This window comes from Pleurodeles waltl, chromosome 12 (assembly GCF_031143425.1).
Source record: "Pleurodeles waltl isolate 20211129_DDA chromosome 12, aPleWal1.hap1.20221129, whole genome shotgun sequence".
Classification (NCBI taxonomy): domain Eukaryota; kingdom Metazoa; phylum Chordata; class Amphibia; order Caudata; family Salamandridae; genus Pleurodeles; species Pleurodeles waltl.
Window position 1 is genome coordinate 247,935,401 of NC_090451.1, and position 23,181 is coordinate 247,958,581.

The 23,181-nt window shown below is 47.0% G+C and overlaps 1 protein-coding gene across 1 annotated transcript in view; it reads left to right on the top strand.

The window, feature by feature from the left end:
• ABCC12 (ATP binding cassette subfamily C member 12) overlaps positions 1-23,181 on the top strand; it is a 599,698-nt gene that overhangs the window by 214,452 nt on the left and 362,065 nt on the right. The window contains exons 13-14 of the mRNA XM_069217731.1: positions 2,392-2,464; positions 19,853-20,056. Of these exons, the coding sequence (XP_069073832.1) occupies positions 2,392-2,464; positions 19,853-20,056 (277 nt within the window). The remainder of the gene's footprint in view (positions 1-2,391; positions 2,465-19,852; positions 20,057-23,181) is intronic.

A 23,181-nucleotide genomic window follows, 5' to 3' on the forward strand; every position in this document is an offset into this window, starting at 1 on the left:
GGGGTTTAGGGACAAAGTCAGCACAATTGACCAGGCTTTCCATTTTCTTTCAATCAAATGGAAAACAGTTGACGTGGATTTAGGCCACCTTTTTGTGGCATTTGTAGACTTGAAATCTGCTTTCGATCTAGTTCCACGTCAAAAGCTATGGGAAGTTATGAGCAGTGCGGGGGTCCCCAGTCCCATGCTAAATATAATTAGAGATCTTTATAGTGGCAATTGTGCTAGAATTCAATAGGGCCCGAAAGGTGAGTTAACATCGGAGTTTCCCACAAATCGCAGTGTGAGACAGGGCTGTGTACTTGCTCCCACACTATTTATTTTATTTATCAATGCATGCATCCCTTATCTCATGGAATGTGTTAGCGATGCCCCCAGGTTGGGAGGGCAAAAGATTCCATGTCTGTTATTCGCAGATGATACGTTGTTAATATCAAAAACGGCTTCTGGCCTCTCTAATTTCATCATGAGGTTTGCAGCCTTTTGTAAAGATCATGGCCTAGAAATAAATTCAACAAAAACTGTTTGGGATGTAAAGCAAAAGATGAGGAGACCTATTTGGTTGAAGGGAGTTACTCTGGAGAGAGTAGGTGTTTTTGATTATTTAGGATTAAAATTGGAAGACTCACACAAATGGCATGCCCATCTCCAGAAATCAACAATGTGCCTGAAATAAAGGGCGGGTGGCATTGTGAGATTTGCAGCAAGATCCTCCAAATTTGCTATGACTCCCCCTCTAGAAATATATAAATCTCAAGCGAGGGGAGCCTTATATGGAGCTGAGTTGTGGAGCCATTGTAATCAAAGGTGGAAAATTATTTTTTAAAGATGCTGCTCAGGGTTCCATCTAGTACTCCATCCCTACCAATCCGAATGGATTTAAATCTCCTTCCTATTAGCCAGATTGCCGTCATAAGGCCATTGCTGTTCTGGATTCGACTTTGGACATTAGATTCTCTCATTCCATATAGATCAGGGCTGATCAACTTGGTGAGTACCAATTCTGTTACAAAAATTAGGTGGAGCTCCTATATAGAGCTGACCTTTTCTTCTCTTGGCCTGGAGAACTATTGGAAGGACCCTTTTTCTATCCCACAAAATGCTATCCAGATACTGAAGGATGCATTTTGGCTTAATGCTCAAACTTCGCATTTGGCAGAAGCTTCCTCTTCCACCATGATTGGCAGCTTTTTACAAATCAATTGCCATTATGAGTTTGAGCACTTTATGGATATACCACTTTCCCCATTTGCCTGCACTCTGTATATTAGATTTAGAATAGGGCCTCTTCCCTTGTGCACCCTAACTGATAAATGGTCAAATACAATCGATACGTCCAAGACATGCCCAATGGGTTGTGAGATTGAAGAATCCTTGACCCATGTTCTCTTTCAATGCCCTGCATATGCTAAGCAGAGGGTACTTTGGAAAGTTCCTTTATGTAATCGCATGGGCCTTAGGAATTGTACACCAGCTTTGAGGATACTCAAATCGGACCCATCTGTGTTACTGGTGTGCTCGGTGGCAAAATTCCTTGAATCTATTTGTCACTTTAAACTCGGAATCTTAAAAGCAAAAATTAAGATATAGATATGAGTAGTAGGCAATGTAGTTTTATAGTTGTGTAACACAACGTAGGCTAGTACCATATCCTAGACAATGCACAACTATCATTGTACTCCTCTATCACATTTGCACACTCAGGTATATTTTTAGGCACTTTGTTCTGCTTTTTAACTTTAAGGATTTTAGAGTATTATTTTAAATTTTAATGTTTTTATGTCATATTTTTATCTTTTAAATGTTTTGTATTGTGCTTTTATGGTATATTTCTACCGAAAAAAAGCTGCTGCTGATGATGAAATAATGCAACCAGGCCAATCATGGAAATGTTTGGGTTCCCCATTGGAGTATGGAAAGCACTATATAAATACCAATAAAAAAACTTAGGAGATGCATAGAAATCATAGTTTTTGTTTTCTGTGATTCTCACCAGTAATGTGCAGTGCATTGCTGCCCAGATATGGATTTGATTAGTGCTTTATAAAATATTGACGGTGAGGAGCAGGAGAGAAAACTTTATTTTCCAGTATTCTCTGTATGTAAAATGAACATGCCATTGAATATCAAAGATCTCGCTTTCAATGTTAAGTGTACCATTACTCTCACAACACATTAATCAGTCACAGGAGTTACAAAGAACGTTCAAATAAGAGTGGAGAGAATTGCAAAAACATCACATTAATGATATGTAAAACTTTCACATATTACGTCGACCACATAATGCATGTGAAAATAGTAGTTGTGTTGGAAAAAATTTAATTTATTCTCTGGAGACGTGTCCATTCCAACAACACAAACTATAAACGTACTTTGAATTTGAACTTTTAGGTACCGAGAGGCAATCAGGGTCTGTTCCCTGGAAGCGGATTTGGCAAGTCTTCCTTATGGAGATATGACAGAAGTAAGTATGAGCAGGTCAATAACTATTCATTATTTCATACATGCAGAACCGAAGAATGTCAATGTTTGGCTGTCACAAAAAAACAATAAACCACATCCCTCCCCCAAAAATACTATAGTCCCACTCTTTCAAATGAACATCAGCATCTTTCAGGTGTGTGATTTGCGGGTAGTAGCTTTTCATCTGTTTCTGGTCTCCCATTTTGGAGCGTCTAAATGTATTTTTTGCAGGTTATTTGCTACATTTGGAAAACAGGTTCTCTTAGCCAATCTGTCATGTTTGAGTGCATTCTGGCAATTGCAGTTATTCTTGTGGTAGACTGGGTCGGATTGGGACCAAAAATGGGCCCGGGTACCCAGAGAAGGTGGCCCGCATTCAGGGATCACAATCTTTGCCCAAACATTGCTTGGTTAGGACAGGGTTAGGTGCAGTTCAATTGCAGAAGGGAATATATATATTTTTTTAAATGCTTGTTTTGAACAACATTTTGAAGTACATAAATTAGTGATATAGTATTACTACTTTTTTACAAAAAAAATCTATTATATAACTGCTAACCTCCCCATCTTCTATGTCTTCCGTAAATAGATCTCCACCAAAGTGATGAAAACCACCGGAGATGTAGGCATACATTTTTGAAGTAAATGTGGGCGGGACAAGGGGAAGTGGCTGGAAAATGGGAAATACTTACTATTAAGTGGGAGGGATTTAGTGAAATTTAAGGAGGGGTTTTGGGAGGGAAATGCTAATACAAACACACACCCACAGAAGGTAAAGACCACTGCAATTTACAAATTACACTTCTATAGTTACTGCACCTGTAAAGTTGCTAAAACAGGTGTAAACATATTCCAGCCCAGGCTTGGAGTAAGTCATGTTCCACACATGGCCAGTCACAGGCTCTCCACCAAAGTGTGCACAGTTGCTTTTAGTAACTTTACCCTTGTAAATTCTGTTGCAGGTCAATCAATCAATCAATCAAGAAAAATGTGTAGAGTGTGCTACTCACCCATGAGGGTCTCAAGGCGCTGGGGGGGGCAAATAAGGAGGGGGAGGGTTACTGATCGAACAACCATGTCTTGAGGTTTTTTCTGAAAACCAGGAGGTCTTTGGTTTTGCGAAGGTCGGGGGGAGGGAGTTCCAGGTTTTGGGGGCGAGGTAGGAGAAAGACCTGCCTCCTGTGGTGGTGCGTCGGATGTGGGGGACTGTGGCTAGGGCGAGGTCGGCTGATCGGAGGTTGAGTGTGGAAGTTAACTGTTTCGTTCAGGTAGGTTGGGCCGGTGTTGTGGAGGGATTTGTGTGCGTGGATGAGGATCTTGAATGTGATTCTCTTGTCTATGGGGAGCCAGTGAAGGTATTTGAGGTGTGGTGAGATTCGTTCGTGGTGGGGGAGGCCCAGGACGAGGCGTGCGGTTGTGTTCTGGATTCTCTGGAGTTTGCGTTTGAGTTTGAGTGTGGTGCCGGCGTAGAGGGCGTTACCGTAGTCCAGTCTGCTGCTGATGAGTGCATGGGTGACTGTCTTTCTGGTTTCTGGGGGAATCCATTTGAAGGATTTTTTTAGAGTGCGGAGTGTGTGGAAGCAGGAGGAGGTTAGAGCATTGATTTGCTGAGTCATGGAGAGGGAGGTGTTAAGGATGATGCCAAGGTTGCGTGTGTGGTTTGCGGGGGTGGGTGCGGGGCCTAGGGTGGTGGGCCACCAGGAGTTGTCCCATGTGGTTTTGTTGGGGCCGAAGATGATGATCTTCGTTTTGTTTGAGTTGAGCTTGAGGTGGTTAGTTGTCATCTAGTTGGCGGTGTCAAGGAGAGTGGCGTGTAGGTTGGTTTTGGCGGTGGTGGGGTTGCGGGTGAAGGAGAGGATGAGTTGGGTGTCATCTGCATAGGAGGGGATAGTGATTCTGTGTGCGCGGAGGATCTTGGCTAGGGTGATCATGTAGATGTTGAAGAGTGTGGGGCTGAGGGAGGACCTTGGGGGACTCCGCAGGTGATCTTGGTAGTGTTGGAGTGGAAGGGTGGAAGGCGGACTCTCTGGGTCCGGTCGGTGAGGAAGGAGGTGAGCCAGTCTAAGGCTTTGTGGCAAATTCCTATGCTGTGGAGGCGTGTGCAGAGTGTGTGGTGGCAGACGGTGTCAAAGGCTGCGGAGAGGTCTAGGAGGATGAGTGCGATGGTCTCGCCTTTGTCGACTTTGGTCCTGATGTCGTCAGTGCATGCGATGAGGGCGGTTTCCGTGCTGTGGTTTTTGCGGAATCCAGATTGTGAGGGGTCAAGAGTGTTGTTTGCTTCGAGGAAGTGGGATAGGCAGGCGTTGACTAATTTCTCTGCAACCTTAGCGGGGAAAGGGAGGAGGGAGATGGGGCGGTAGTTGGAGAGGACCTCCGGGTCGCCTTTTTTTTTTTTTTTTTTTGGGAGAGCAGTGATTTTCACGTGCTTCCAGGGGTCTGGGTAGGTGGCGGAGTCGAAGGAGGAGTTGATTGTGTTGCAGAGTATGGGGGCGATGGTAGGGCTAGCTTTGTTGTAGATGCTGTGTGGGCAGGGGTTGGAGGGGGAACCGGAGTGGATGGAGTTCATGTTTTTTTTGGTTTCTTTGTGTGTGGTGGGGGTCCAAGTGGAGAGTGTGGTGGGGGGTCATGAGTGGGGGTTGGGTTGGGTGAGTGAGGGGTGTGTGTGGTGGGTGGGTGTGGTATGAAGCTGTTGTGGATGTCCAGGATTTTGTGGAGGAAGTGGTTGGAAAGGGCGTCATATAGGGGCTGTGTGTGTGTGGGGTCTATGTTGCTGGCTTTGGGTTTTGCAAGATCATTGATGATGGTGAAGAGTTCTTTGTTGTTTTGAGAGTTGATGTCAAGGTGTGTCTTGTAGTGATCTCTTTTGGCGGTGCGTATGAGTTGTTGATGGGTGCGAATGGTGGTTTTGAGGGTGGAGAAGTTGGTTGTGGAAGGTTCTAGTCGCCATATTTTCTCAGGTTGGCGGCATTTGCGCTTGGAGTCTTGGAGTTCAGGGGTGAACCATGGGGCGTTCTTGATGTTGTGGGTGGCGATGTGTTTTTTGAGGGGGCTAGTGTGTCTGTGCAGGTACTGATTCATTTGGAGAGGTTGTGTGCTCCTGTGTTAGGGTTGTTGGCGTGGGAGGGGGGGTTGTGGGCCAGTTGGGAGTTTAGTCGTTCTGTGGGGATCTTTTCCCACATGAGGTAGGGTGTGGTGTGTTGATGGTAGTGTGTGGGGGGTTTGGTGAAGGAGAAGTGGACGCAGTGGTGGTCAGTCCAGAGGAGTTCGGTGGTGTAGGTGTAGGCTATGTGTTGGCTTGCAGTGAAAATTGCGTCAAGTGTGTGTCCTGCTGAGTGGGTGGGTATCGTGACCAGTTGTTTGAGTCCGAGGTTGGTGAGGTTGTCTATGAGGGAGGTAGTGTTGTGGTCTTGTAGGTTTTCTAGGTGAAAGTTGAAATCACCGAGGATGATGTAGTCTGTGGAGGTGAGGGCGCGCGAGCTGATGCTGTCGGCGATGGTGTCGCAGAAGGCGGGCGTGGTCCGGGTGTTCTGTAGATTAGTGTGCCTCTGAGGGTGGAGTTGTTGTTAATGTGGATTAGGAAGTGCATGTGTTCAGTGTTGTCGATAGTGTCTTGGGAGCTGGTGGTGACTTTGATGGTGTCTCTGTGTAGGATGGCGATGCCACCGCCTGGCCTGTTGAGGCGGTCTTTGTGTTGGAGTTTGTATCCCTTGGGGGTGGCTATGGCTATGTCAGGTTCTGAGGAGGGGTTGGTCCAGGTTTCCGTGAGGAAGGCAATGTCAGGTGAGTGTGATGTGATGAGGTCCCAGAGTTCTATGGCATGTTTGTGAAGGGAGCAGATGTTGAGGAGCAAGCAGTTGATGTGGTTGTGGTGGATGGCGTTGGTGTGGTGTGTGAGGGTGTTGTTGCGGGGTGTGTTCTGGTTGTGGGCTGGTGTGCTGCGGGGTTGGTTGGTGGGGGAAGGTGGGTGAGTCTTGTGTTGGGGGTGTTGTGTTTGTTGAAGGTAGGGTCTCTATGGTTGGTGTGTGGTGTGAGGGATGAGGAGCAGGAGAAGTGACAGGTGTGGCAGGTGAAGGGGCCATGGGTGTGTGTGGGGCTAGATGGGGTGCATGTGGGGCGGGGGCCTGGGTTGAGAGAGTAGAGGGTGAGGGGGAGTAGGTGTGTCTGAGAGGGCCAGGGGGACTGGCGCTGGGCACGGTCTTGGTGTGGACGGGCGCAGACGGGCTTGCCTTTGGCACGCGTCCGCTGTGCGGCCGCGCCACGGCTGCCATAGGAGGAGAGGGTGGGAGTGGCAGCTGGGAGGAGGGAGGGCTTGGTGAATGAGAGGTCTGGGGGGTGGGGCCGCAGGGGACACAGTGGCGGGGAAAGCAGGCTACAAGGATGGTGAGGAGGAGGGGGGAGGCAGGAGGGGCCGCAGGGGCCGCAGCGGTGGGGAAAACAGGCTACAAGGATGGTGAGGAGGAGGGGGAGGTGGGAGGGGCCGCAGGGGACGCAGTGGCGGGGAAAGCAGGCTACAAGGACGGTGAGGAGGAGGGGGGAGGCGGGAGGAGGCCGCAGGGGACGCAGCGGCGGGAAAAGCAGGCTACAAGGACGGTGAGGAAGAGGGGGGAGGCGGGAGGGGCCGCAGGGGACACAGCAGCAGGGAAAAACAAGGAAGAAAGAAAGATGCGGAGTAGAGGTGGCGCAGATGGCGGAGCGGGGAGCGACCTGCCTGCAGAAGCAGGGTCAAAGGTTGCTCCCTGCTACCATGCCGCGGCTGCCATAAGAGGAGGGGAGGGTGGGAGTGACAGCTGGGAGGAGGGAGGGCTTGGCAAATGAGAGGGCTGGTGGGTGGGGCCGCAGGGGACGCAGTGGCGGGGAAAGCAGGCTACAAGGATGGTGAGGAGGAGGGGGGACGCGGGAGGGGCCGCAGGGGACACAGCGGCAGGGAAAGCAGGCTACAAGGATGGTGAGGAGGAGGGAGGAGGCGGGAGGGGCCGCAGGGGACGGAGCGGCGGGGAAAGTAGGTGGCTCCATTCCATGATTTGAGGGGATAGAGACATGTAACTCTACACCTAACTGAGAAATGATGAATAGCAAAAAATGCAGAGTGACACCCAGGTGTAGGTGTAAATATTTAAATGAGTAAACATGTTAACACATATTTACCATTGTGAATAACCCCCTATTTAATGAACCTCAAAAGCTTGGGGCAATGCATTGGAGTTGGCTGTGTCCACAAGATGAAGAAACAACTTACCTCCAGGTGGTAAGGTTTACTATGAAATTAAGACTTTAAAAATATTTCCAGGGGCATCACTTTACAAACATATGCTGGTATATACAACATATTAAAAGTATGGGCAGAGCCCTCTACATAGCATCATTTTCATGGTGATAACTATCTCTGAGGATTGCTATCAGAAACCATTCAGACATCAGTTTTGGTCCACCTATTTGGCAATTTTGGACCTAGCACACATTGCTTTTAATCATAGTATCCCCATCTAACCAAATATTGTGCTTGGGGCAAATCTTTTTTAACCTTTCCCCTGCATCTGGTTTTATTCAGGAATGGGAGTATTTAGTATTTCAAGTTAACAACTGATAGTAAGTGTGTGATACGAAAACTGTCAGGATATCAAATTGAACATATTTAATTAGCAGAACCTTGGGATAGGTCCCTAGCATCCAAATAGCTCACTTATGAATTCAAGATTTACCACTTGGAGAAAGAAACTACAGCACTCAGCCAGAGCACTGCCTGTGAGATGCAGCAGCTGCAGCGTCTGTGCGTGACTGTTGACTGAGCAGGTAAGGGAAAAACTCTTACAAGTTGATGAGAGCAGGGTTGATATTCATGGGGCCTGATAGGATCAAGTTACCTTTAGGTTACTGATTTTACAGGTTCAGGACTCAGACATCCGTGTTATCAATAAGGCAACAGATAACCCCAATTAAGCCAGCATCAGTTCAACACCTCCCCTGTAGACGCATTGAGCAGCAAATTTCCCAAATAGTCAGTGCTTGAATCAAAATTGTTGTTTCACTCTCTCAGCAATAAAAAAAATAAGAATGCAATACCTGTTTCTACCAAGCACCAGTAGGTTAGGCTCTTTTGCTTTATTTCTGCACGCTTCTCCTCCTCTGACATCTCACCTTTTCCTTCATGTTCCTCTCCTCCTCCTTGGTTTAATGAAAGCTTGCTAGAAAGAAGAATGAGAAGGACTGCAGCATTCACTCTTATCTTGTCTATCCAAGAAAGATGCAACAAAGGCGGCCTCTTTTTTTGCATTGTTGTTGGATAGACAGCAGAGGGTTCACCACGAAAGAAAGTTTCCTTCTATATGAGGGCAGACAACCCACTAAGTTCAGAGGCACTGACAGTCGGAACGGTAATCTACAAACAGGTGGAGTTCTCCAATTTGCTAAGGTCATCTTGTACCTTATCAAAGCTGATCTGTTCATTTCCTAGGAGGCACTCTATGGAAAGATGATCAAGTGTGTCTATTGCAACATCTCTATCCTTATCTCAACCTGTAAGTTAGGCCATGCCAGTGGATGACTGATATAGTTTCCTAATATGGGCCTGGCCAGACCTGTGAAATTAATGGGATCCGTTATTGATAGCCACAGATCAGTTCAACACTACTGTTTGATTAACTTTTCTTTCTCAGAGTCCAGTCAGTTGCTGGCATTCCACAAATGCTACAGCTATCAAGAATTGATATTCAGTTGCACTTGGAAAGAAAATACAGGCTTCCCAGCTCCAGTAATTAGATTTGCTAGTCATGGTTCTTCTCAGAATAGGATACCGGTTATCTTGTTGAGGACAGGGATAATTGTGGGCAGGTTTTCTTCCTATGGGCTAGGTCATTATGCAAACCACCCTTTCAGTTTTGTTTCTCCCTGTTGTAAGCCCACTGATCAGCCTTCATAGTCAGTTGTTAGTGATAAGCAATGTTTGCATCAGCAAGATACTTATGTAGATCTGTAGGAGAAGGGAAAAGCCCGGAACAATCCTTCCTGAACAACGACCCTGCTTTTCATTGCCTTAACCACGCTTGTCCTGAGCAATGGGTCGGGGTAGTTTTAGGTTTTAGGGGCAGGGGTGGGGGGGTTGCAGTAGTTTTAGGGGCCTCGTGATGGGTCGGAGTAATTTAAGTTATTAGGGGCAGGGTGGGGGGGTCGGGTAGTTTTAGGTTTTAAAGGCGGGTTGGGGGTTGCAGTAGTTTTAGGGGGAGGGGTGAGGGGTTGGGTTTTTTTAGGTTTTAGGGGTGTTGTTGGGGTAGTTTTAAGTTTTAGTGGCAGGGTGGGGGTCACAGTAGTTTGAGGGGTAGGGGTGGGTAATTTTAGTTTTTAGGGGTGGGATGGAGGGTCAGGGTAGTTTTAAGTTTTAGGGGTAGGGGGTCACGGTAGTTGTAGGTTTTAGGGGCGGGGTGGGGGTTTGGGGTAGTTTAGGTTTTAGGGGCAGGGGTGCAGGCTTGGGGTAGTTTAGGTTTTAGGGGTGGGGTTGCAGTAGTTTTCAGGGGCAGGGGTGGGGGGTCGGGTGGTTTTAGGGGTAGGGTGTGGGGGGTCTTGGTAGTTTTAGTTTTTAGTGGTGTGGGTTGGGGATTGGGGTAGTTTTAGGTTTTAGGGGCAGAGTGGGGAGGTCGGGGTAGTTGTAGGGGCGGGTGGGGGGTGGGGTAGTTTAGGTTTTAGGGGTGGGGCGGGGGGTCACATTAGTTTTGTGTGTTAGGGGCGGGTGGGAGGTCGTGGTAGTTTTAGGGGCAGGGGTGGGGGATTGGGGTAGTTTAGGTTTTAGAGGTGGGGTTGGGATAATTCAGGTTTAAGGGGGGGTTTAGAGGGCTACAGTAGTTTTAATGGCGGGGTGGGGTCGTTTTAGGGGCGGGGTGGGGGTCGGATAGTTTTAAGTTTTAGGGTCGGGTGGGCAGTTGGAGTAGTTTCAGGGGCAGGTTGGGGTAATTTAAGTATTAGGGGCAGGGTGGTTTTAGGGGCAGGGGTGGGGGGGTCGCAGTAGTTTTAGGGACGGGAGTGGGGGGGTCACATGCTGGAACCATGCATGCTGTTCCGCGCATGCTGTGCCGCGCATGCCTTTACCAGGCATGCATTTACAATGAAAAATTGTCAGGGCATTTGTGGTAAAGGCATTAGTCGTAACAATGCGGTCGTTGTTCCTACCGCGTTCTTCAGGCATGCGTGATTCCAGCATGTGTCGTTCTAATGTGTATTCGTAGGAGAAGCTTACCAGAGATGTTCCTTCAAATGAAATATAAACAAACACTCAGATGTCCCACCCTCCTGACATTTTACCCTGCTGTAAAAACTTTTAGTGGCACCTTGCATCTAAGAATGGCCTGTCTCATGAGACTCCTTCACAACCTATTTATTATTGAAAATGTATGCAAGTTATTCCAAATATCTTTAATAATAATTGTTTCTTGCTTCCACACTTTGTCATTCACCGACACATAATTCCTTGATTCTGCTGTACCACTGAGAGACAGACTGCTAGGTAAACATGCTGCTGTCTTTTCCTGTGTAAGATGATAATAACATGACTGTCCAAATAATGCATTTCATCTACGTACTTTGGGATATGACAGTAAGGAGGATAATTCACAGGGGGCAACTCACTGAGTTCCTCAAGACACACTGTATCTTAGACCCTTCCCAGTCCAGATTCAGAAGCAACCACAGCACCGAAACCGCACTTGTAACAGCCACAACGACATACACATCATACTGGACCGCGGAGGCACTGCCTCACTCATCCTCCTCGACCACTCAACTGCATTTGACACGGTCACCACTCTAACCTCTGAGACAGACTGCATGACACCGGCATCTGAGACAAAGTCCTGAACTGGATTAGGTCCTCCCTCATCTGAAGAACACAGAGGGTCAGACTACCACTGTTCACATCAGAACCTAAAGAAACTTGCTGCGGAGAGGCCCAAGGAACCTCACTCAGCCCAACGCTTTTCAACGTCTACATGGCCCCACTCGCTAAGATCACAAAACAACAGGAGCTAAACATGGTCTTCTACGCTGACAACACCCAACTGATCCTCTGCCTGTCCGAGGACTCTGCACAAGCCAAGAGGAATTTCCACAACTGGATGAGATCAGTCTCCACCTGGATGGAGGCCAGCTGCCTCAAGCTCATCTCGGACAAGACAGAGAGCCTCGTGATCAGCTCCACCCCTTCTGCCTGGAAAGACTCCTGATAGCTCACCGCTCTTGGTAACGTCCCTGCCCCCACTGGCCATGTGAGTAACCTGGGCATCATCCTTGACACCTCTCTGTCGATGACCCGCCAAGTTAATGCCATCTCCTCATCAAACTTCCATGGCTACGTCTCCTGCAGAAGATTTTCAAATAGATTTCCCCCCGATACAAGGAAGACAGTCACCCATGCACTCATCACCAGCAAACTGGAATACGGAAATGCACACTATGCCGGCATTACCAAGAAACTTCAATCAAGACTACAAAGAGTCCAGAATGCCGCAGCCAGACTCATCCTGGACATCTTCTGACACAGCTGAATCTCCTCCCACCTAAGAAACCCAGCCAACAAGTGCATCACTTACAAACTCTTGATCCACACCTTCAAGGCACTGTACAACATAGGACTGGCATACCTCAACCACCGCCTCACCTTCTATGTACCCAACAGACATCTCTGTTCCTCCCAGCTTGCCCTTGTAGCTGTCCCCAAGATCCAGAAAAGTACAGCAGGAGGAAGATCCTTCTCTTACCTAGCAGTCTGGACATGGAACACACTTCCCATCAAACCTAGGCAGACAACATCACTGAAGCAGTTGACCTTAAGACCTTGCTCTTCGACTGAGCAGCACACCTACATTCAGCACCTTGAGACCCTCTGGGTGATTAGCTGCGCCTTACTAATCCATGATTGATTGTATTGACAGCGGGTGGGTGCAGCAAAAAGAGGCACCAGAGCCTGAGAGGATTTCAAGATCTTTAACCTAAGTTGCTTTCTTTCAAGTGCATGAACACTATCTCTTCTTTTACTCCCTCTTTTTGAGCAACGTATACTTTTAGAACTACCTATCTTTACCTACCTCCATTAACATAGGATTCCTAAATTCACTTTTCTGCCACCAGTGTACTATAAACCCGTGCTGTACTACCACCACCTAACATGGCACTTTGAATCACAGCACCAGAAGCCACTGAGAAGAACCACAACACTATGACTCCATGACTATAGTTCTGCCCAGTGCTGCATTAAAACCCATTGCTACAATTTTGCCACAAACTGCAACACTACTTTCAACTCAACGGATCTACTGCCACACATCACTGCACTATCCGTTTGCAGTCCCACTTTGCTATGACTCAGTAATGCACTAAAATCCCCAGCATTGCACTCACATTCAATCACTACAGTCCCTGTTACTACAATAAAATCCCCATAACATTGCATGACAAACCAACATGACAACTCTAACATCCCCAGTATACTTTTACCCTCAAGCATTATTCAGCCCTACATCATTGTAATGCCATCCCATACCATTGCAATAATACCACCGAACCACTACCACAATGGTTAGTAGTGCATTGTTGTGCTACCTTAACCATACCCCTATGGTTAGACCTGACACCCTTGCTGTGATCTTCCCCCAAATGTTTTACCTTTTCTCATCCTGTTTTCTGAATTTAATATTGTTGGCATTAGGGCTTTGTGCACTTTACCATGGTTAACCAGTGCTAAAGTGCTTGTGCTCTCTCCCTAAAACGTTGTAACATTGGCCTACACCTAATTGCCAGAATTAATTTACTTGTAAGTCCCTAGAATATGGTACTACATGTACCTGAGGCCTCTAAATGAAATGCTACTAGTGGGCCTGCAGCACTTAGTGTGCCACCCACTAAAGTAGCACCTTAAAATGTGTCTCAGGCCTGCCATTAGTGCAGTTTAAAACTATCCTTTCAACTTGGCAAAATCAACCTTTTTCCAGGCTTAAACCTTCATTTTTAGTACATATGCAACCCCTAAGGTAGGCCCTAAAGGCCCGTGTGACATGGTGCATTGTATTTAAAACGTAGGACATGTGGGTTTAGTTTTACAAGTCCTGGTAGTGAAAAACTCCTTAATCATTTTTTTACTATTGTAAGGTATACCTATCCAAAAGACTTACATTGGGTCGTCCTATTACATTTAATAATTGCTAAGTTTTGATTGAGAGCTGGTAGAAATGTCATGTTTAGACTCATATGAATTGTAAGTTTAAACTCTCTTTAATGGTGATGTCGTATTTGAACTCATGATTCTGAAAATGTGACTTTTAGAAAGTTGGTATTTTCTTGCCCTAAATATTTGTGCCGTCTGTCAGTGAACTGGGTCACATAACTCTGAATGGCTCTGCTGTTGCGCTTTGTGTATTCCTCCCAGACTATGAGACAAAAGGGAACTTGTCATTGGGAGGAATGGCCATCCTGCCAGGATGGCTGGTGGTGGAGGTGTTCCCAGCCACACTTATTCTTCAAAGGGCTTGCCTTCAGCACAGACAAAGGAATCTGACTCTAGTCTTTTGTCATCCCAGAGTTCTTGGAGCTTTGGCAGGGGAGGTAAGAACTTTTCAGAACCAGATGCGGGGTAGCATAGGAAATTCCCTCACTTCAAAGGCTGCCACCAGCTATCAATATTGGACTCTGAAAACACCTTTTCAATACACTCTAGGACCTGTGTAAAACTTCAGAAGGACTGCCCGGACCCCTGTAGGACTGCCCTGCTTCTACCAGAGGGCTGCCCTCATGCATGAAGGCTTGTCTTTCTCTTTGAAGGAGAAGTGGACCATCTCCTTCAAAACAGGACCAAAACAAGTGAATCCAAAGGCTAGTTGGCCGGCATCCTGTGTGAGCTACAGGGACATAACAAGCTTCTGAGGCCTGGAAACCTGCACCTGGCCTCTGCTGGAATGACGCCTAACCCCTCAAGTGGTGCCCCAAGGTGCTAGACACTTAAAGTGGTATTAAAGGTACCTCTCCTACTTATCCCTAAAACTTGTCACGTAGAACATTTTTCAACACAAACTGGTAGGAGAATCGACAGAACACTGGGACCTACCTGTCAGCTGATCCACCCAATTATCACCATTCAGCCTGACTTTGCAGTTGCTCTTCCTATGTTTTTCTCCACAGCAGCAAATCCCTTTCAACAGGACCTTTCAGCGATGAAGTCTGGCCTTGTGCAGCCTTCTTCGACCACAGCCTGCAGCTTCATCCCCCTGGAAGTTGCTCGATTTCCAAAAAGTTGTTGAAGCCTGAAGGTAAAAATCTTCACCAGGCAGGATGGCCACCAGCTCCCCATCCACGAAGATGATGTCTTCAGCCTGGAAATCCAGGTTTCCCGCTTGAGCTTCTACATGCCTTCATTCATGGCTTCATTGATACTTCATCCATGGGTTCCCGATGACAGTGATGCTTCCTCAGACACAGCCTTCTGCATTGTTTCCCTAAACTTTACCTTCTCCTGGACTCTTCCTAAGAAACTTTCTAAGTGCCAAAGTAAACCAAGGATCGTATCGTATCCACCTTGTGAATCCGACCCAAGCTCCATTGCTGCCAGTCTAACGTTTTGACTTTGTCCTGGTCTCATGTGACCAGCTTCTCATAGTTGGTGCTTTAATCTTTTAGGAGAGATACTTCACTAAAAACTTTAAACATTCATAACTCTATTTCTGCTAATTGTATTTAATTTGTTTTGGTGTTGTGATTTACTAAAATGTATTCTATTTTTCCAAATTTGTTTGAGATTTTTCTTCTGTTGTAATTTCACCTTATGACTGTGTGTGTGCTGATTAAATACTTTATGCATTGCCTCTAAGTTATGCCTGACTGCTTTTGTGCCGAGCTATCAGAGGGTAAGCACATGTTAATTTAGTGACTTTTGTGGTTTACCCAAACAAGGATTGTGGTTGTTACTTGAGAAGGGTTTCACCCAGACAACAAACAACCCAATTTATTATACCTACTATAGAAGCCCACTATACTATTACACCTTGTGCCATGCTACCGCACTACCATTCCACTTCCCTACATCACTGTAGGAAAGTACCATCCTTTTTGGAATGTTACCCCCAATTTTTACCTGTTTGTCAGTGTAGTGTGTTTTTACTGTATCACTGGGATCCTGCTAGTCAGGCCCACAGTGCTCATAGATTGTGGCCAATCTGTGCTATCAGTATGCTTGACTGAGTCACTGGAGGTCTGCTAACCAGAATTCCAGTACTTATGCTCTCTCTGTTTATTGAAATTGTCACTATAGTCTAGTGACTCCATTTCAGATTGGCATACTGGAACCCCCTTATGAGTCCATTGTATATGGTACCTAGGTACCCAGGGCATTGAGGTTCCAGGAGATCCTTATGGGCTGCAGCATTTCTTTTTCCACTCATAAGGAGATCATACAAACACTCCTTCAAGGCTGCCACTGCAGCCTGAGTGAATTAGTGCGCACACTATTTCACAGCCATTTTCACTGCACTAGGTAACTTATAAGTCACCTATATGTCTAACCTTCAGTTACTGAAGGCTAGGTGCAAAGTTACTGTGTGTGAGGGCACCCTTGTACTACCAAAGGTGCCCCCACATTGTCCAGGACCAATTTCCCGGACTTCGTGAGTGCGGGGACACCATTATAAGCGTGTACTACATATATGTCAATACATGAGGTATCTAAAATTGAGACGTTTAACCCCCAATCCAATTCTAGTATTGGGGGGTTAGTTACATGCACCCTGGTGGCTCCACCATGGACCCTCAGTACTGCCAAACCAGCTCTCAGAGTTTTCCACTGCAGCCCCAGCTGCTGCCACCTCACAGGCAGGTTTCTGCCCTCCAGGGGATTGAGCAGCTCAATTCCAGGAAGACAGAACAATGCATTTCCTTTTGGAGAGGGGTGTTAAACCCTCTCCCATTGGAAATAGGTGTTACAGGCATGGGAGGGGTATCCTCCCAGAACCTCTGGAAATGCTTTGAAGGGCACAAACTGTGCCCTCCTTGCGCAATCCAGTCTACACTGGTTCAGGGACCCCCAGTCCCTGCTCTGGCACGAAACTGGACAAAGGAAAGGGGAGTGACTACTCTCCTGTCCATTACCACTCCAGGAGTGGTGCCCAGAGCTCCTCCAGAGTGTCCCTGGCATTAGGCATCTTCGATGTCAAGGTGTGGGGACCCTCTAGGAGCATCTGAGTGGCCAGTGCCAGCAGGTGATGTCAGAGACCCCTTCTGATAGGTGCATACTTGGTTAGGTAGCCAATCACCCTCACAGGGCTATTTGGGGTCTCTCCTCTGGGTGTTTCCTCAGATTCGGTTTACAAAACTCCACCAGGACTCCTCTGCATCCTCTGCTTCAGCTTCTGACCGTTGGATCAACCGCAGACTGCTCCAGGACCGTTGTAACTGCAACAAAGTATCCAGGAACTGTGATCAAGCAACTTTAGCTCCAGCCAGCAACTGCAACAGTATCCAGGTTGTGCACGCTTTGAGGTCTCCCTGTCTTCATTCTGCACCAGAAGGGATCTCCCATGGAGTGACGGAGTCACTTCCCTGCTTCAGCAGGCACCTCTCTACAATGACAACGGGTACTATAAGACTCCTCTCCTGTCAATGAGCATGATCCCTGGAACACAGGTGGTGGACCAAAGTGATCCTGACTTTCCAAAAGTCCAGCTGTCCAAATTTGGTGGAGGTAAGGGCTTGCCTTCCCATGCCAGAAAGTACCCCTGTGCACTGTATATTCTGTAGCTCCTTGGGCTTCTGTGCACTTCTACCAAAAGTTCTTCGTGCACAGTGTAGCCCAGGTCCCCAGCAATCTATCCTGCGACGCTCAGCTCTCTGAGTTGTTCTTCGGCGGTGTGAGATCCCTTTGTGTAGTGCTATGACGTTCGCATTCTGCAACTCCTTCATCCACATGTTCTGGGACTCCTGTGGGTGCTGCCTAGTCTTCTGAGGCTCTCTAAGGTGCTGAAGCCCCTTCTGTCTCCTCAGTCCAAGTTGAGTCACCCAGGTTCCTCCTGGGCCCAGGTAGTGCCTTTTCCCGCAACCGCGACATTTGCGTGAGCCAAGTCTTGTTGGCGGAATCCAGCCTGCATCCAACGACTCGATGTGGGACATCTGCACCAAGCAGGAACCTGCAGCTGTCTTCTTTGGTGCATTTCTGCTCTTTTCTTCTAACCCGAGGATCCACTTTTGCACCTTTATCTGGGTTAGCAGGGGCTCCTGTTCTTCCTGGACTCTACATCGACTTCTGGACTTGGTCTCCTCTCTCCACAGGTCTTCAGGTCCAGGAATCCATTGTTGGTGTCTTGCAGCCTTGCTTGGTTTTAGCATAATCCTCTACCACAACTCCTGGTGTTTTCTGAGGAAACTTGCTGTACTTTACTCCTGTTTTCCTGGGGTGGGGTACTTTACTTACCTTTGGTGTTTTCTTACACTGCCAGTGCCCTTCTACACACTGCACTTGCCAAGGGGGGAAAACCAACATTCACATTCGACTATTTTAGTATATGGTTTTGTGTTGTCCCTAGGCCCATTGCAATCTATTGTGTTTTTCACTGTTTGCACTATTTTCTGACTGTGTACTTACCTGATTTTGGTTACTAGTGTAGATATTGTGTATAATACTTATCACCAGTAGGAGTACTGCCTCTAGGATATTTTTGACCTTGTGTCACTAAAATAAAGTACCTTTATTTTTGGTAACACTGCAGTTGTGAGAAGGAGGAGTGCTATAGAATGGGTTGGTATTGTCGTGATGGGGATGGTAGTGCAGCAGTGGAGAGTGATAGTGTTATTTATAGGATGGTTGTATGGGAGATAGTGTGAGGTGCATTGTGGCAATTTAAGTGCTTGTCTAGGGCTTGGGAAGCCATGGTCCTGTTTTACAGTAACAGAATATTGCAGGGTGACAGTGTGATATGAGGGTGATAGTGTGGTGGTGTATGGTGGCAACACAGAGGTGAGAATTGTAAGTAGTCAGGTATGAAATGATAGTGCAGCTGCATGGGTGATAATGTAGTGATTAAGTAGTAATGTGGTTGGGAGATTTTGGACTGCTATGCCCTGGCAGTGTGATTGTGGTAGTGTGGTAATGTTATGTACTATCATGGTGTGGTAGTGGCATGATAGTTAACTAATGAAAGGGCTGCTGTGTGATGAACAGATAACTATGCAGAGCTCTTGAATAGTAATTGAGAGCTGGTACGGGAAGTGAAATGGATGCTAGTGCTAATGAATGCTAGGGTAATGCTAGAGTGAGGCAATGTGGCTAGAGTGCAGTGGTATGATGTGGCAATATGAATAGAAATACTGTGGCAGACGATTGATTTCACTTTGATGTAGATATTTTAGAGCACACATGCAACACCACACGGTTTTGTGGTACTAGGAGCATACAGCTCAGTAAGTTCCATAGCCAAGGAGAAATGGGTAAAGATGTGGAGATAAAAACCAAGAATGAGGAGGTACACAAGAATGGTTTTACAAGCTTTCTTGAAGGTGAGTTAGTCATTTATGTGCCAGACATGAATAGGCGGAGCATTTTGAGTGCTTGCAACCGATCAACTTAAGTGCCCAATGCCACCTTATTGACAAAAGCATATAGGTAATGGATGGAATAATGGAATTAATCTAAGCCTCTTCTACTTTTTGTAGGCCAATCCAGTCTATTTATTAGCTGACTTTCCCATAGCTGACAGGAACCAGCCTTATGTTAATCAGCTTTGGTCTAGCTCCAAAAGAAAAAAAATAATTTGAACTTCTCGACCACGTCCCTCAGCCAGTCTCATTGGCCTTTTAGGTTAATTACAGCTTGAGTCCTATGGCAAAGCAAGTTTCAGACCAATGCTAAAGTGTACCCATCAAAATTAGCCCGGCAGCTTAAACTGGAGAATCCTTTCTAGAGTAGAGCCAAAACTGATTTCCATATGTTTGATCCCTTTTTTCATAGCATAGTTAAGCTAAAAAGAATGCACTGGATTGGGTCCCAGACTAACTGCCAGTGCTAATTCAAGCATTCCACCTATCACATTGTGTGTTGCATATGTGAGTGCCCCTAACTGAGAGGCGCATGCCCAGGTTTGGATCCCAGAATAAAGCTACTTCTCACTTACCTGGCACAAAAAGTCAATTTTGAGGTCAAGAGTACATCTATAAATGGATGGGAGGCATCTGGGAGTGCTAGAGATGAGGCCCAGTCTAAAGGGATTTGAAAACATGGAGCGCCGTTAGTGAAAGGTGTGCTTCTATCTATTGCATTTCTGGACTTTAAGGTTCCTAGACAGTGCTGGATTTCATGCAGAAAGCAATATGTTGAATATCTGGATGAAAACAATGGCTGTCTGTAATTTAACTTGGTGATGTTTCCCCTTTTCAGATAGGTGAACGAGGCCTTAATCTCTCTGGCGGACAGAAGCAAAGGATCAGCATGGCACGAGCAGTGTATGCAGACAAGGATATCTACCTGTTGGACGATCCCCTATCAGCTGTCGATGCACACGTTGGAAAGCATATTTTTGAAGAATGCATTAAAAGAAAACTGAAGGGGAAGACAGTTGTCCTAGTTACTCATCAACTGCAGGTGACACATGCTAAATGGTTTTTATGCTGTTATTCCACTTGCAGCTTGTGAAATATTTGCAAATGAATCCTCAATTATGTGATTGCAAGACTGACATAATTTTATCTTTGTACCTAAAGGAATGTCATTAAATGATGAGGGGGTGAGGCCATTCTCAAGTAGGAACCACAAATATCAGGGTGAAGTCACAAGCAAACTCTTAATTAACCTGTGCTCAGCCCTTGGGTAGCTTGGCGCAGAGCAGTCAGGCTTAACTCGGAGGCAATGTGTAAGGTTTGTGTGCAACACTCAAAACAGTAACACAGTGAAAACACCCCACAAAAGGATACCACACCAGAGTTAGAAGAATAGAGAAATTATTACTAAATAAAACAAGGCCAAAAAAACAAAACTCCAACTAGGCCATGCTGGACCAGGACAAAGTCACACGTTGAGACCAACTGCGATGAAGCGCTGGCTGGCTACAGGAACCCAGCTAGGCCCTCTGAAAAAAGGGCCAGATTTACAAGGCCCTGGCGGTTCCTTGCACCACATTAGCATCATTCTTTTTACGCTAATGTGGCTCAAGGAGACAATTTTCACTGTGCCATATTTACAAAATGGCACAATGCATGCAGTGAGCCACTTTGCGACCCCTTGTGCCACATTATGCCTGCGTCAGGCATATTGTATGCAAGGGGTGCATTCCAGTGTTGAGGCCCGCAAAAATGGCGCAGTGAAATCTACATACTTGGCGTCATTTTTAATGCTGTTCTGAGCAGGTGTTAAAAAGATACACCCATTGAAATCAACGGGCCTCCTTGCACTTTGCTACACTCACGTCAACATTTTTGACACTAGTGTAGGAAAGCGCTACAATAACATAAAAATTTTTGACGCTATTGTTCTAATGACTGCCATGATGCGCCGCATAAACACATGGGCCCTCATTACAACTTTGGCAGGCGGCCACCGCCGACCGCCAAGTTGTAACCGCCGCGTGGCCGCCAATGTGGCCGCACTCCCGCGGTGGCCATTTCGACATCCCCGCTGGTCCAGCGTGGATGACAGCCGCACCATGGGAGCCCACTCCAAATGGAGCCGGCGGTGTTGCGGCAGTGCGACAGGTGCAATTGCACCCGTCGCGCTTTTTACTGTCTGCTATGCAGACAGTGGAAAGCTTCATGGGGCTGTGCCAGGGGGCCCCAAGACTCCCCTTTCCGCCAGCCTTTTCACGGCGGTTTCTACCGCCATGAAATGGCAGGCGGGAGGGGCACTCGTAATCCCCTAGGTAGCGCTGCAAGCAGCGATACCCTGGAGAATTGAATCCACCGGTCCCGGCGGTGCGACCGCAGCGCTTCCGCCGCGGTCGTAATGTGCGAGTTTGCACCGCCAGCCTGTTGGCGGTGCAACCTCCAGAACAGCCCTGGCGGTTGTAATGAGGCCCATGGTGTTGTTAGGTGGGGCAAGGGCGACGCACCACTGATTCACCACTTTCTTGTAAATCTGTCCGAAAGTACATTAAATCCTAGTTTCCGGAGTGTTGAGAGTATCTGCATCAAAGATGCATCTCACAGCTGAAAAGATGGGTTGATTCCGAGATGCAGCAAGTCTGCAGTGCAAGGTTCTGCATCCTCATTGAGGATCCCATTGGCAAAGGCTTGCAATGTGAAGTCCGAAGTCGAGGATGCACGGTGCAGTTGGGGCAATGCGTTGGTCCCTATGAGATGCAAGGCTGTGATGTGGAGTCTGCCATCATCGTCGAGGCTGCTGTTGATGAGGGATGCAAGAGTATGCACCAAGGATGCGTCCTGGGTAAGTGATTCTAATGCAGTGATGGGTTGGGATGCGATGTGTATCTTTGTGACAGTTCCAGTCCATGCAGTAGCTGCAATGTGTTGTTTCTGCTTGAGGTTGTGTTGCATAGCAGGGGCGATACATTGGTTCCGCTGGATCCACAGAGGCTGACAGAGCACCTTAGGCCCACTTCCAAGGATCTAGGACTAGGGTGGCACCACTTTGAAGGGTAGACACACAGACGACAGAGTCCAGGTGCTGTGTCAAGGTTGTTGGAGCCGCTGTCCCTAAGGCTCAGGTCAGGAGGCCAGCCAACTAGCCCTTGGAGTCACTCTGGGGTTCCGGGTTCAAGTGATGCAGGACCAGTCTTTTTCACCCAGGGACAGCAGGTCAGCACAGCAATGCAGCTGCAAGGCAGCAGTAAGGCAGCAGGAAGGCAGTAGTCCACCAGGGCAGCAGTCCAGCAGAGTGGCAGTCCTTCAGCAGCAGAGCAACATTAAGGAGACCAGACAAGCTTTGCACAGGACCTTCCACTATGCAGCAACATGTGTCACTGCATTTTTAGTAAGTTCGAAACTGTTTGAGCTAGAAACAACATATTTTTGGTTTAAATCTGCAGATTATGCATTAGATGATGGATTATGTGGCAAATGAGGCAAATCCATAATTATGCTGAAAAACTCTGCGGCCGCACCATGGCATAATTGCAGTGGGCCTGCCTAATGGCCAATCAGGCAGTGCCTGATAGGCTAGTCTGACAGATCAGTGTGTAGGCTGTTTTTTCAGCAGTTATGGTCTGGTTTAATGGTCAGGTTTGCTGTTTTTTACTGTTGATTTCCCTGATATTACCACTTTTTTTTTTTTAGATATCTGCTTCGCTAATGGGTGCCTCTTTTATTTTGGTGCCCAATACTATTTTTTGTCCCATTTGAGTTCTGCTGAAAATCATTAGGAATGGGGTGAATGTGTTACCCCTCTCCTGGCTCCCATCCTGGAGAAAAGCATCTGTCTCCCCTGCCAGTGGAACTGGTCTCCAGCTGAAGAATCTCTTCAGTTGGTGGTCCAGTCTTAAGGCAAACCTATCCACCAAGAAGGGACTCCATTGTCCTTCGGTGGCTTTAAAGATGGAGAGGTGCAGCTTCCAAAGACTCGATTCCCAGAGATGCCTGGAGTTCCAATCAGCCACTTCGTTGGCCTTGCAGGGAAGGTGCTTAACAATTTGTGAGATGTGATACAGGCAAAAATGCCAGAAGCTTTTGTTAAACCCCATGAAAAGACCTGGTGGAAAGAGGACTCATGATCAGCACGGCAGTGCTGAACTCTGCGGTGGCGTGGCAGACCACAAGTTT